The sequence below is a fragment of the Arachis ipaensis genome, chromosome B01, assembly GCF_000816755.2.
Source record: "Arachis ipaensis cultivar K30076 chromosome B01, Araip1.1, whole genome shotgun sequence".
In the NCBI taxonomy this organism is placed as follows: Eukaryota; Viridiplantae; Streptophyta; class Magnoliopsida; order Fabales; family Fabaceae; genus Arachis; species Arachis ipaensis.
In genome coordinates, this window is record NC_029785.2 from 102480410 (window position 1) to 102496535 (window position 16126).

Genomic DNA, 16126 nt, shown 5'->3' on the forward strand with positions numbered 1-16126 from the left:
ATTTTGCTAATTTAGTTTATGAGTTCATTTGTTACTCTAAATTTTTGTTAATGCAATTTATGTTTCATGTTTCTTATTGTTCAATTGCTTTGTTATTGTTATTTCTTTGCTTTGGTTAGTCTTAGAATTTCCTATGTCTTGTCAATTTTCTCTGTTTTTATTTTATGCCTTCCAAGTTTTGATAAAATGTTTGGGTGGATTTTAATTTAGATTTTTATGTTCTTGACTTGGATTGATTAATTAGAGACTCTTGATTGTCAAAGTCTCTTGTTGATTGGTAATTGAAGATTGCCGGTTAGCTTGAACTTCACTAAATCTAGTCTCTCCCTATGAGTTGACTAGGACTTGTGAACTCAAGTTGATTGTATGCACTTGACTTTCCTTCATTGGTTAGAGGTTAACTAAATGAAAGAAATTTACATTTACCATCACAATTGACGATGATAATGAGGATAGGACTTCTAATTCTCTTTCCTTGCTAAGAGCTTTCTTAGTTATTAGTTTATTTTCTTGCCATTTTACTTTCTTGTTTCTTATTACAAAACCCAAAAATATACTTTTCCATAGCTAATAACAAACTACACTTCCCTGCAATTCCTTGAGAGACGACCCGAAGTTTAAATACTTTGGTTAATTTTATTGGGTTTGCTTAAGTGACAAACAATTTAAATGTTGACCAGGGATGATTTGTTGGTTTAGAACTATACTTGCAACGCGATATTTTTGTGAAATTCTTCATCGACATTTTTCCTCCGTCAGTGATGCAAGTGCCGGCAATAATGCTTGGTAGAGTTATATATTTTACATTCTATGCAAGTACTCTATGACATTTGTAACTTTCGTTTTATCAAATTACTTTACGACATTTGCGACTTTATGTTTTATCCAAACACTATGATATTTAAAACATTCTATTTAATCAAATTACTCTATGACATTTGCGACTTTATGTTTTATTCAAACACTCTATAATATTTGAAACTTTACAATTTATCCAAATACTTTATGAGCATAGTAATGATACATAGAAAAGTTAAATGATACATAAAAAGTTAAGTACACAACAACTACTTTTTCATTGCCCACTTTACATCTTTCATAAAACTCTTGCACTTCTTGGTGGCCCTTTTGAACACAGACGGGATGAATCGATTAGCGCTACGTTGTGGTGGATCAACTCTAAGATTTTACCCTTTACCTGTCTCATTTGGAGTTCGTGCCCCACCTGTATATAATTTAATCAAACAGACCATCCAAATATGAATATAATATTTGCAATCAACAGAACCTCTAAATATGAATATAATATAATCAAACAACAGAATATCTAAATATGAATATAACATAATCAAACAACAAAAAAGTAAACCTGTACTCAGACCTACATCATCACCATGATCAGAATCATCATTGTGGAATTCTTGATCCTCATCTTCATCCTCCTCGTCATCCTTATTATCTGGTTGCTCTACTAGATAGTCATCAATCTCTTGCTTAATCCGCCTTAGTTTTTTCTTCAATTAGACCCATTGAAACACGTCGTGGGTTTTGTCTGTTAAGAATTTCTCGGCCACTGTCACTCCTACTATAGTTTATAGATACTAACCCTCCAGAAGTACCCGAGAAAGTGCGGCATGGATTCCTCGCGTCCAAGGAATACTTACCCGTCATCATATCAAGCTGATGGCTAGATTGTGATTGGCTTAGATCTGTAGCTATGAACTTAAGTAACTGACTAAATGAAGCTCCGTCTCCTGTGTCAAACTGTGGAGTACTCCAATATTGCTGATGTAATGGGTATGACGGGATAAATTGTGTTTGAGGTATTGATAAATCACTATTTTATGGTTTATCTTGTGCTCAATTGAGTGATTTTTATCAACTCTTTACCCACTTATTCATACTATTTGCATGGTTTTACGTTTTCCTTCCTAATTTTGGGCTATGATTGAAAACATGTTTCCTGAGCCTTTAAATTGCTAATATTAATCCTCTCTTATTACCATTAGATGCCTTGATATGTGTGTTAAGTGATTTCAAAGTTTATAGGGCAGGAATGGCTTGGAGGATGGAAAGGAAGCATACAAAAATGGAAGAAATACAAGAAGTGGAAGGAATTGCAAAGCTATCAGCCTGACTTCTTCGCACTCAAATGGCTATAACTTTAGCTACAGAGGTCCAAATGATGCGGTTCTAGTTGCGTTGGAAACTAACGTTCGGGGCTTCGATTTGATATATAATTTTCCATAGTTTTTCTGACGATAAGTGACGCGAACGCGTGGTCTACGCGGACGCGTCGCAGTGGCGAAAAAAACCAGCGTGTTTGAATTCGAAACCAGCGAATTCTGGGTTGTTTCTGACCCAGTTCTCGGCCCAGAAAACACATATTAGAGGCTATAAAGTGAGAGAATGCATCCATTCACAAGGGAAAGCTCATAATTCATAATTTTAGATGTAGTTTTTAGAGGGAGAGGTTCTCTCCTCTCTCTTAGGATTTAGGATTAGGATTCCTCTTGCTATCAGGATTGTTTCTTTTTATTAGGTTCAATTTTCCTTTATTTATTTTCCCAATTTAATTTATGAAATTTTCTATGTTACGTATGATTTTCTTAATTAATGTTATTTGAGGTATTTCAATTTATGATTATTTTATTCTATTTATGAATGCTTTTAATTTAATTTAGATATTTTCTTCCTTTTGGCTTTGGTTAAGTAATTGGTAACACTTGAGTTGTCAAACTCAGCAGTGGTTGAAATTGGCAGATTCCTAATTAATCTAGATCACTCTAAAGCTAGTCTTCCCACAGGGATTGACTAGGACTTGAGGATCAAGCTAATTAGTCCACTTGACTTAACTAAGTGGGATAAAAATCCAATTCTCATCACACCTGATAAGGATAACTAGGATAGAAATTCCAAATTCTTATACCTTGCCAAGAGATTTTATTATTATTAATTTATTTTCCTTGTCATTTAAATTACTTGCTCCTTATTTCAAAAACCCCCAATTTACAAAACTCATAACCAATAATAAGAACATACCTCCTTGCAATTCCTTGAGAAGACGACCCGAGGTTTAAATACTTCGGTTATCAATTTTAAAGGGGTTTGTTACTTGTGACAATCAAAACTTTTGTAAAGAAGGAATTCTTGTCGGTCTAGAAGCTATACTTACAATGGGAATTTATTTTTAGAAAATTCTAGATCGCGCGAGAGTTTCGCTCTTTCAGGTACATATAGGATCGAGGACTGTGGTTGTTCTTGTGGAAGTGGAGGTGGTGGTAATTGTGGCTCTTGTTCTTGATTGTTATAATCCCTAACTGGATTACCCTCATCATTCTCTTGCACCACAAGATCCGACAAGTTCAAGTGGTTGTCATACTTTGTTCGGTACCAATACTTGTAAATCTCTAAGGGTTGCTGTGGAGGCACAGGAAGCTCAGTAAGAATGTGATTATACCTGTTTGTCTACTGCATCACCCAAAATGAATGAGTCGTGGTTGTGAACCAGTCAAGATTCTTAGGACCAGTCAAGACTTCCCTGTGTGCCTTATCCAGACTCTGTTCCTGATGAGGAACTCCCTGAATGAAACCAAACTGTCGCCTAAACCTATCAGTTGCATGCCACTCAATGCATTCAAATGATACCAATGGCACCGTAGCGCTCCACACAACTGAGTGCATGTAGATGTCTATAGGAATTATATTTGGCTCAATGCGATCAACACCATAGGCAACCCACACAAACTGCACACAATAAAAGAAACAGATAATTACATGCCAAATAATAATAAGACTACACCCGAAACAAATACTTCTTTATTGAAAACATACCTAACCTTCCTGAAGATCATCCAATGACTTCCTAAAGTGAGCAAGACTAAGATATCTATAGCGTCGGTCTGCACGCTCCCAGTTAGCCACCTAATATGATTTATTTCATTAACACACCTGGATTCTAAATACGAAGATACGATGTCAGTCGATAATGTTTTCTGTTTGTAAGCGAAACACTATGGGGTTTCCTAGGAACCGGCGCAAGAAATGGTACACGGATCAAAGCCCAAGCTAAAAGAAGTGTTAGTGCACTGATAAACCCATATTTTATTATATATTTTGTGCTTAATTTGAGTGATTTATTCAATCCTTCACCCACTTATTCATATTAATTTCATGGTTTTACTTTCTCTTCCTTATTATGTGATGTATGTGAAAAACATGTTTCCTATGCTTTAATATTAATTGTTTTAATTACCTTTATTTCCATTCGATGCTGTGATTAGTGTGTTGAGTAGTTTCAGATCTTCTAAGATAGGAATGACTTAAAGGATGGAAAGGAAACATACAAAAATGGAAGGAAAGCACAAAACGGAGCTTCTGAAGAAGCTGGCATCCACGCGATCGCATGAACGAAACGATCGCGCGCCAAGCGCGAATCAGCAGCGACGCGGCCGCATGACTGACGCAACCGCGTGGCAAAGAAATGCTCCGAATGACGCAGTCGTATGACGGTCACGCGGTCGCGTGACAGAGGCCACGCATCAGAAATTGCAGAAAACGCTCATAGCGAATTCTGAAGCCCTTTTTGGCCCAAATCCAAGTCCATAAGGCATAGACGAGAGGTTACAAAGTGGGGGAACGCATCCATTCAGGGAGAGCTCGCCAATTTTCACTTTCCATGATTTAGATTTAGTTTGAGAGAGGTTCTCTCCTCTCTCTCTTAGGATTAGGATTAAGATTTAGGACTTCTCTTAGTTTGTAAGAGTGACTCTCGATCCAGGTTTAATATTTACTTTAATGCTTTTATTCGTACTTATAAATGTTGCCAACTTGACTTATGAAACCTTTCCATGTTATGATTTGAATTAATGATTATTTGAGGTATTTCAGTTATTGATTGCTTTCTCCTTAATTTGTGTTACCATTGCTTTCCATTTAAAGGACATTTTTATTCCAACAATTTTACTTTTTTTCCTTTTGGTCTTGGTTAAGAAATCAGTAACTCAACATTATTAAACTCAGCATAATTAATAATCGTTATCTTGCTAATTGAACTGAACTTCAATAATCCTAACTTTTTCTTAGGAAATAAATAGGATTCGAAGGTCAAACTAATTAGTCCCTTGACTTTCCTTTACTTTAGTAAAGGTTAACTAAGTGGGATTTAGATTCAACTTTCATTATTGTTGAGAGAGATAACTAAGTTGGACTTCCAATTTCTCTTATCTTGCCAGAAGTTTACTTTAGAGTATTTATTTACTTTAATTGCCATCTACTTCACCTGTCATTTAAATCACTTGCTTCTCACCTTCTAAACCCCGATTACAACCTTTATAGCCAATAATAAGAACATACTTCCTTGCACTTCCTTGAGAAGACGACCCGAGGTTTAAATACTCGGTTATCAATTTTAAAGGGGTTTGTTACTTGTGACAACCAAAACGTTTGTAAGAAAGGTTGATTGCGTGGTTTAGTAACTATACTTACAACGAGAGTTTATTATAACCTCTGAACCATCAATCCTCAGCTCTTCATGGACCATCGATTTTCTTGCAGTCAAAATGAGATTCCCTACATAACGCCCTGTACAGGTGTGCTAGGCATGCTGATCCCCAACTATGCTGTTCGATACTGCCAAAATTATGAAACAAAGACAGAAACTTCCAATGCACAGCTGCCCCAGACTTGTCTATAAATAAGATCATACAAAATATCAACATAATGTGGCACCTCATGTACCTCTAAATGCTGTTTTTGTTAATAAACTGTAAACGTTCTTTTAAATTCCGAAGCCATATCAATTTTATGAAGCTTCCTCTACAGTCTGACTTTCTTGGTACAACCGCAAATTGGTGTAAACACTCAGCCTTTAAGGCTTCGTGACTACTCATAGTCACTCCTGTCACTGGAAGACCATTTGTCGAAAGACCAAGAATAACAGCCACATCTTCCAGTGTCACAGCACACTCACCAATCGAAAGGTGAAATGTGTGTGTGTCTGGGTGCCACCTCTCGACTAGAGCAGTACTTTCTGACATTAAACTATTCCAATTTGAGAAACGTGATAAAAACCAGTAAACCGTAAATGCTCCTCCACATTTTGATTGTACCAATTCAAAGACAATAGGTGATTACATGTCAAATTTCATGAACTCTACAAAAACATAGCAAACTATTAGTCAAATAATTAATAATTATTAATTTACTACTAAAAGTTAATAATTTTCTAATCATAGTAACTAAATTATTAAACTAATACTAAACTTACTATTAATTAGCTAATTTAGTAACTAGCATATATGCATAAATACAACTAACCTACCAATTATTTAACTATCATTATTAAAAAATTTGCAAATTTAACTACACAAAACATGTTAACTATAACTTTCTCTTATCCGGTGGCGGAAGCTCACCAAATAAGTCCTCGAACCACTCCCATGCCGGTCTGGCCCCCTCGATGTGCAGGTGGAAGTCAGTCATGCACCCAGAAACAGCATGGCCATCCGCGGGCAGCCCTAACTGGTATGCCACATCCTAGAGCGTGATAGTACACTCTCCGAATGACATATGGAAAGTGTGGGTCTCAAGCCGCCACCTCTCGATAAATACGCTGACCATAGGCTCATTCAACCAGAACCAATGCGCATTCAGCCTAGCCAGGTGGTACAACTCAGCCCTCTCCAAGTAAGGTATGATCCTATCATGTAACAGCATATTCTGTTGCCTACGGACGCTATACACACATCGGGTTGGTTGCATATTCAGAAATAAAGAAGACCGACTTAATTTCTAACAATGGCATCACCAAACTATAGCTTATGTTTCTATTCTTACGCTACTTGGGTTTTAAAATTACTTATTTACCATTCACAACTTAAAATCCTACTTCTATATCTTTACTTTTAAATGTTAAATGTCAAAGTTTAAATTTCAAAATTTGATTTTCAAAGCAAAAGCTAAACTAAGTATCTATCTTTCTAATTAATAAATTACTTCTTTAATATTGAATAAAATATACAGTTATTAAAATATTGAAAGAAAATAAAGACACTTACCTCTTCATTGATGGTTCCGACTACGTGAGCAATGCCGTCGAGCCGGTACAACCGCCGTTCATCCTCTATTCTTCCAATGCTCAAGAATTTTCTCTCCCTTCTCTCTACTTTCTCTCTCTAACTTTCTTTCCAAATTTTTTCAAATGAATTCCGCTATAGCCTCACGCGGTTTATATAATGAGCCACTCTACCCATAATTCGCTACAGGATGTAGCAGATTATGCATTCAAAAAATTTGGTCATAAACCGCTACAGGGTGTAGCAGTTTATGATATGCAGGCTCTCCACGTAATCCGCGAGAGGGTATAGCGGATTACGTGCATCTGGGTTCCGCTAGAGGGTGTCGCGGATTACATATAATTGCTTTTGTTGCATTTACGTTTAAAGTTTGCCAATATTATATTTGCGTAACGTTTACCTTCAATCATTTTATTTGTATAATTGCCCTTACTATTAATAATAACTAATTAACCCTACGGACAAATCTAATTCAACTACAATAATATTATTATAATATATTTATGTTAATTTAATATCTCACAATAAATAAATAATTATTACCCGATCAAAATATAATCTTTCATAAATTCTACTTTACAAAAATTATACAATAATACTAATAATAAGGTCATATATCGTTGTCATGTTTCTCTCCTACTTCTTTAGTCAGTTCATAGCTTTAACTGTGATGGAAGTAACTGAGCTATTCAATTTGTTCATGGCTTTCTATTATCCAGAATTTTGAATTTACAAATCTTTATCCAGTTTATTTTAGTTGGTTTGGTAATGACTTTAACTATGAGAAGCGCAAAAAAAGTGAAAACCTTTCTTTTTCTCAGTTAACATTTACAAAGTCAATCCATATATAAATTTTCACTTTAATGTAGGTAGAAAAAAGATAATTAATCCATTGATAAGATATGTAAATATAGGTCAAGGAGAGGAGTTTATTTATACATTCATATCTCAGGTTATGAAATAAGGCACAAGGATAAGAAAAAGATAGTGAGTATTTTAACTAATTGAAAGAATAAGCACGATATGTTTTTAATTTATTTTAGAATAAGATTTCTTGGTGAATTGTAGAATGCATATTTTCATGACTTACACAGAGTACGTAAATTTTTTTTACGTGATTTGATTTCAGGTAATGGGTTTATAATGCTAATGCAGCCAAGTTGTAATTCATGCATTTGAATGTACATTCAAATGTGAAAAGAAATATATAATTACTTATTATAATTGCTTATATAATTGCTTATTATCTCCTTATTATATAAAGCTATATAATTGCTTATTATCTCCTGATTGTATATGTTTTATATATGTCCGAATGAGCTTTTACCTTATTCTATATGTATTAAATTTGTCCGAACATATAAAATTCCTATTCTGAACCGCATGCATTATTATTATTTTATACAGCACTTGTTTGGTCTATGAGAAAATTATACCCATAACATTGATATTGAAAAGGCACGTTGCTTCCGATTAACTCATTTTAAGCCTATTGCTATTTCTTTTAGGAGCTATAACATATATATATTATTGATAAGCGTGTCTAAATTGTATGATCATGTTTAATTCTGTTTGAATTTTTTTTGTTGTTTACATTTTGATAATAGTATTAAGTGATACTTTTGGTGGTACCAAGTTTATTAAGATGCCTAGGATAGGTCGTTTCACGAAGAAATCAAATGTAGACTCGTTATGTCAGCAAATGCAAACAGGATCTGCTGCGGCTTCATCCGTGTCCCAAGTGGATGGCCTAATTCCCCCGTCTGGTGGTACTGGTGCCGCTCCGACCTCATCTTTACGCCCCTTTCGACCACCCCGTACCGAACCACTGCCTGCTCCAGAGCCTCCTACGAATGGTGCTCAACACTCGGAACCGCCTGATGAAGACTTAGACCAAGAGGCAGATGAGGTAGATTCCTTTGAGCAACACATTGACAACCAATTTGCTGCAGCAGAGGCTCTGAAGCGCAAGAGACGCAAGACCACCGAATTTTGGGATGTTAAAACGATTGGTATACAATAATTTATCCCATGTATTTTTTTATGAGAAATTTCTTTATGATTTCATTGCATCTTGGTCACAGTAGTTACTCACAAAGACTAACTATGATAAACAGAGTCTGATGGGACAATCAAGCAACTTCATTTAAGTGTGAGAGAGGCTATGAAGCCACCTAACGGTAGAAAGATCGTTCTGAGGTTCAATGATAGACTGCAACCAGTTGGAAATGAAGCTGGTATACTAAGCGGCGTTATCGGAATGCTGGGATCTGACTACACCAAATTTCCAATCTGTGAGAAGGATTGGAGAAAGGTTCGCTCTAGGGACAAGATATATAATGAATGTGTAAAGGTAAATTGTTATATTTTTGTAAAGTCATTTTAACTTAATTCGACGCCTATCAACAATTTAATTCTACTCTTGCAGGAATTGTTCCATTTTGAAGAAGATAGTCGAGGAATTATCAAGCGTACGATTTTAAAAATGCTAGGAAGGGCTTGGAAGGATACGAGGAGCCATTTGTATCATTACTTTTACAAAGCAGATCGGACCCTTGAAGAAAATATTAGACGCCGTCCACCGGGAATTACTGCGGATCATTGGAGATGGTTCCTCGATTATCGCAATAGTGAAGACACAAAGGTAATTTATTTTTATCTAATATTTTAAAAAATCTATTTATGTCATATTGAGTTAGTAAAAAATAGTGTCTAGTAGCTCTTATGTTTCGTGGGATAACAGGAGAAGTGTAAGAAAAATGCTGAGAATCGATCGAAGCAGTTATACACTCATACTGGCGGATCGAAAAGCTTGGCAAGGCTCGAAGAAGAAGAGGTAATTTAGGATTCACTTACTCATTGAACCTTCTCTATGTAGACCTATTCACTATTTAAGCTATGTTGTTGCAGTCAGACCGACTGGTGCGTCCAGTTAGTAGGGGGGAGTTGTTTGTCTTAACACACAAACGACCTAATGGATCCTATCTCCATGATGCAGCTCGGGCTATTGGTGTAAGTAATGTGTTGAGAATTGCTATGTTGTTACTCATAGGTTTATGTTGTTAAAATTGTGTTCAGAGTTTGTTTGGTTAGCAATTAGCTAATAAATGCTTCTGTTTGCTTATCTAACTGTGTAGGAAAAAATTGCGGAGATTGAGCAACATGATGAATCATCTAGACTGTTATCTCAGAATGATTCACTTGCTCAAGCTCTTGGAAAGGAGCACCCAGGTAGAGTGCGTGGCATGGGAATCGGACCGACTACTAGTCAAGTGTTCGGTACGAACTCATCTCAATCGAGCATTGGAACTCAAAGGGAGGAGACCCAAAGGGTGTTGCTTGAACTGCAAGCAGAGCTGGCGGCTGAGAAATTAAAAAGGAAGGCAATGGAGAGTGCTCTTATGTGTCTAGTTCGAGGGCAAGGTGGGGAGCTGCCACCAAACGTGGCTGCATGGATGAATTCATTGGAGGGACAGAGTAGAGAGTAGATCTAAGGATTTGAAATGTCTTCTTTAAGTTAAATATACACTTTTTTATTGTTGATTATGCAACTCTTAGTAAGGAATACACTTTATTGATATTTGGATTAATGATTAATTTTATCAGTTTTGGTTTTTATTCGTTCACCGATCAATTTATTCATTCAGTTACAAAATAATTAAGTTCTCTATTATTTTAAAAAATTCAAATATTAAAAAAAATTAATTCTGTAATTAAAATAGCGTTGATCGCTGGTGCAAAATACAGTCATTTTGCGGCCATTTAGACGGAACAATAGCGGCGGTTATCAAATGGCCGAAGATAAATTTAAATTTTTGAGAAAATCGAATAGCGGCGGTTTGAAACCGCCGCAAAATACATATATAACAACATAACGGTCAATAGAAACAGCAGCGGTTCAAAACCGCTAGAAAATGTATTCGAAAATCCGGTTGGCCAAATAGCGGCGGTTTGAAACCGCCGCTAAGTCAATCGACGCCAATCAGGTGGTTTCCCTGCGGTTGTGCCAGCGGTTCAACAAAACCGCTGCAAAATCCAATGACCACACCCTATACAGAAACGGTTTTTGAACCGCTGGCAATTTGTTTCCCGGCGGTTAGAAACCGCCGCTAGTCATCCTGCAAACCGCTGCTAAGAAGCGGATGTGCTGTAGTGATAGCGTAACTCTAATAATAATTAACTATAATTCTCTAAATTATTACGAGCAATTCTAAACATATATTTTTTATTAATCTACTACATTAGTCTAATTCAAACATTATCATTGATTAACATAAGGTCATATCAAAAATATTAGTACGAAAAATGAGGAGTGTAATGTTTGAATTAGTAGGAGAGACACAAATTACTTTTGTGAAAGGGAGGAAGATACATAATAAAGCCTTGATTGCTTGTGAGACTGTGCAGTGGCTGAAAACGAGAAAGAAAAGTGCAGCGATAATCAAGTTGGATTTTCAAAAAGCATATGACAGAGTCAAATGGAGTTTTGTGGATATCGTCCTTCAAAAGATAGATTTTGGTACTAAATGGCGAAGCTGGGTCAATAAGTGTATTTGCTCGGCGTCTATGTCGATTCTAATAAATGAGTCGCCATCTAAATCCTTTAAGATGGAACGAGGTCTAAGGCAAGGTGATCCGCTCTCCCCTTTTCTCTTTGTACTTGTGGTGGATGTACTCCATAGGATGGTAGCTGAAGTTGTGAGGAATAGTAGGATTTCTCTATTGTTGGTCGGACGGGACAACATCGAATTGTGTCACTTACAGTTTGCGGATGACACCATATTGTTCTGTTCACAGGATGAGGTTACTATCAGAAATTACAAGAGGTTTTTGCGCTGTTTTGAGGTGATGTCTGGATTGAGTATTAATTTTGATAAATCCAGCTTAATTCTAGTTAATTGTGATAGGGAGTGGTCGCAAAGAATGTGCGGTTTATTAGGGTGTAAGAAAGCATCCTTGCCTATTAAATACCTTGGTATTCCACTTGGAGCGAACCCAAGACTTGTCAAGACATGGAAACCAATTATACATAAAGTGGAAGACAAACTCAGTTTGTGGAAAGCAAAAACGTTAAATAAAGCTGGTAAATTGGTGCTTATTAAATCAGTACTTAATAGTTTGCCAGTGTACTATCCGAACTTGTACAAAATGCCAAAAGCAGTAGCAGATAAGTTAATTTCACTGCAGAGGAGATTTTTGTGGAGAAACGAAGATAGAAAGCATGGAATACCTTTAGTGAAATGGAAAATAGTACAAGTCCCGAAAAAGTTAGAAGGTTAGGGAGTGGGGGATGCAGTACTTCAAAATACCGCACTGTTATTCAAATGGTGGTGGCGATTTTCTAAGCAAAATTTTCCATTATGGAAGAAGATTGTGTGCTCTTGTAATAACTTAAATCCTAATGTGTTGCTTTGTCATCAGTCTGTATTTTTCAAAGGGGGACCATGGAAGGATATTTGCCAGTTACAAATCAAGGAGCAGGAGGTAAGGGAGAAGATGATTCGGGGTTTATCTCTGAAAGTAGGTAATGGTAGACAAGTACGTTTTTGGGAGGACAGTTGGTTGCCGACTGGTATGTTAAAGGACACTTTCCCAAGGCTTTTCTCAGTTTCAAATCAGAACGGATCTGTTATAGGAATTGTGGTTTTTGGGATGGGCTAGAATGGATATAGAACTTTCAGTGGAGACAGGAACTATCCCAATGGGAGTTGGAACTAGTTAACCAAATTCATAAAATTCTACGATCAATCAAGTTAACAACTGAGAGAGAGGACCAACTGGTGTGAAAATTTGATAAATCTGGCGTTTATACTACTAACTCCTTTGTGCAGGTTTTGCAGGCGAAAACACTTCCGAAGAAAATTACGAGCTATAGTTTCACTAGTTCCATTTGGAGAGATTTAGTACCTCCACGTATTGAGTTATTCACCTGGTTTGTACTAGTTGGTAGAGTCAATACTAAGGAAAGATTACGAAGGCTAGGCATTATTGATCAGCTGGATAGCATGTGTGTTTTATGCAAAAAAGATGTTGAGGACCTCCACCACTTGTTTCTTCGTTGTCAGTTTACTTGGCAGGTGTGGTGTGCATGGTTGTTTGACTATGGCAGATTGTGGGTTGTTCCAGGGATAATTAAACAACATTTTGAAAGCTGGACGGGAGTGACCGTAAGGAAGGAGGAACGTAATAGGTGGCTAATTAGATTTTTTGCTATTGTTTGGAAAGAGTTGATCCAAATGGTTGTTGATGGCAATGCCGGAGATGACTATGGATTGTTTATTATTACTGTTTAGTTCTTGGTTCTTTTGTTGCTCCACCTTGTTGTGTTGAGCTCCTTACTTCAAAATATATATATATTCACTAACTAAATTTAAATATATATATTTTTAACTATTACACTAACTATTATTAACAATCTTAATTTTTAACATTATTTATAATATTTCAGTTATATAAAAAAATTTAAAAACAAACTTACATAATCAGAATGACAGAGATAATTGATAATATGAAGTTCAGGACAATCAACATCTTTACATTTATGCTTCTTTGACATTGTAATTAATTTTTTTTCAAAGTTTGAAAAATGTGATGAAGAAGAAGGAAAATGGTGGCTAGAGAAAAGTTGAAGAAAAGGACACACGAGGAAAGTAGAGCTTCAGGAGAGGGGTATGTTAGTATAAGCAAGGTAGTAAAATAATAGTTTTTACTTCGACTCAAAAAGCTAATGCAAAATCGTAATTCGTAAAATTGTTAGACAAAACGTAAATCTAATTCATAAATAATAAAATCTGAAAAATATAAAAAATATAACAAAATTACACATAATTGAATATAACACTAATTAAAGAAGCTTCATTAAATAATTCAAAAAAGATATTTATTTAACAATTTAAAAATATAATCACATTCAAAATATTTATATATTCATAAAAAGAAAAGAGTTGCACATTCAAACCACGCATTAGCAAATTCACTAATAATGTTTCAGAACAAACAAATTTATTAGTGTTCCTTTTTCTTTCTTTTTTTGTTTTTATTGACATAGGTCCAGGTCCACAATTGGACCCGACCCAACATAAGTTACCCATCCTCATCCCCATCACCATCAGGCACCCTTTTCCAACCCGTTTTTCCCCAACCTAGATCCATAACACTCACTGCAACCCAAATATCCCATGACTGCGCTTACGAAGCTCCTTCCAATGGCAAATCCATCTCCTTTGGCATGTTGAGCATATTGTCCATAAAATTCCTCTGGAATATCTACTCCGCAATTTCCTCCTAGGTTTTGGGTCACTCAATTTCCATGAAGAGACACTGTGAAACCGCCGCATGAAGGAGATGTTGGTGTTGCATTTTCTTTCGCCTTCCTCGCTTTTCTGTTCAAGCTCCCGATTAGCCCTCCTCCACGGAGGAGGAAGACAGCGCCAGTCGCACTGTATGTAATGCCTTTGCTTTTCTCTGCTTTTGGTTTGAAGAATGCCCCTATTACAAGAACTTTACTCCATTCTAGGGGTTCCTTTTCAGCTTTCTTCTATACGTGCTGGGCTGGATTTGGGTGAATTTCAAATTAGGTTAGGGAACAATAGAACACCGCTTATGGATGAGTATTCTTCCTCACACACGGGATCGCCAACAAAATCATTATTCCAGTGATTTTGCGACTTTTCTCGGCGATTCCACGCAAACAACACTGCTGTCACTCGAACAATAAAATCGAAACGGAGAGGAGTTGCAAAATCACAAAAGTGTGCGATTTCGCGAGTTAAGTCGCGATTTTGACTACCTTGGGTATAAGGGAATCACCGTCCCAGGGAGAAACGCATGTGTGACACGTGATAGGGAGGACACACATTGGATGATTTTATTTGTGCACCTTATATCGACCGTCCGATTATTTACCTTGAACTCGGATCGTCTGATTTTTTCGATCCTGACACCACACTCACGTAAAGCACCTATACGCTTCATAACCGCGTTCTATCCCATTCCCACTTCCATATTTAAATTAAAAAGTGTCATATGGACTAAAATCCTTCACCAAAATTTGATTTTGCAAGATCATATTGGCTCCAACAAATTACGCTTCCAAAAATTTTTCATTTATGGAGGCAAGAGTCAATATACATCACGATATAATCATTTTAGGCAAGTATATCATTTTTCGTTATACTTGAATTTTATAAAAATAAAGAATCAAATAAATCATCACATTTCAATTTTCTTGGGTTACAAGAATTAGGAACATTGTCCCACAACTTTACCATCAACAAATCATTAGAAACTTTTTCAAGGGACAACTTTTTTGTTTGATCCACTTAGCAAATGAACCAAAAACCATCATAGCAAAATAATTTGTTTAGAGTCATTGCAACTAAGTTCATCAGGCTGCAAAAGTCAAACATATATCATTCTGTCACCTTTTTTTTTTTCAGAGGCTCAAATAAGAATTGCATCAGGTTGAATTGAAATAGAACTCCAAAGTCACATGCAATTTTCAAATCATCTACAATAAAAGAGAAAAAATAGTGCATTCCAAACTTATCAAGATCACAAAACTTTATCAATGGTCAGAGAAATAACTGGAACACTTTTTTAAAAAATAGCAAAATTTGCAAAACCATTTCATCCCTAAGATAATAAAAAAGTAACGCCGACAATAAGAAGCAAACAATTTTCTTGGACTAAAAATATTTTTATAATAGAAAAGATTTGCAAACAAAAAACCATCTTTATAAAGAACCGTTATGTGAAGCAACAAAAAATACCTGGCAACAGAGAGATAACTTTAAGAGGAGCAAGAACCACATATAATGAAAGCACATCCAAATTGTGAAGTGATATTGAGAAGAGAGTCTCACATTGTTATGTATATTGCTAATGGCTTGTTTATTCACTGCGTGGATTCTACGCAACAAAAATCTCTCTAGTCTCTTAACTATCGTTTGTTACTACCATTTTCTTTTTAGGTCTATGCTTTTAAGTTTGGTGAGGCCTCATGTGCACCTGTCTGCACTTTTTAAGTTAAATTGGTAATTGAAAATCGT

General features: G+C 35.9%; 1 protein-coding gene and 1 long non-coding RNA gene across 3 annotated transcripts; one reads left to right on the plus strand and one right to left on the minus strand.

The window, feature by feature from the left end:
* LOC110271751 lies at positions 938-16012 on the minus strand. 2 transcript variants are annotated; one of them, XR_002362381.1, is made up of 3 exons: positions 15848-16012; positions 15500-15585; positions 938-1225 (listed from the first exon to the last, which is right to left on the minus strand). It is a non-coding gene; the product is annotated as an uncharacterized LOC110271751 (long non-coding RNA). The 2 variants fall into 2 exon arrangements; XR_002362380.1 differs by lacking the exon at positions 938-1225 and having other exon boundaries at positions 14068-15585.
* On the plus strand, positions 10018-10654 carry LOC110271748. Its single transcript, XM_021123015.1, has 2 exons — positions 10018-10088; positions 10219-10654. Exons 1-2 carry the CDS (start codon positions 10051-10053, stop codon positions 10562-10564), a joined length of 384 nt encoding a protein of 127 aa, XP_020978674.1. The 5' UTR covers positions 10018-10050; the 3' UTR covers positions 10565-10654.

Coding starts and splice junctions, on each gene's coding strand:
- LOC110271748 (XM_021123015.1), top strand. CDS start 10,051: ATGGATCCTATCTCCATGATGCAGCTCGGGCTATTGGT. Junction 10,089..10,218: donor ATGCAGCTCGGGCTATTGGT/GTAAGTAATGTG, acceptor TGTGTAGGAAAA/AATTGCGGAGATTGAGCAAC.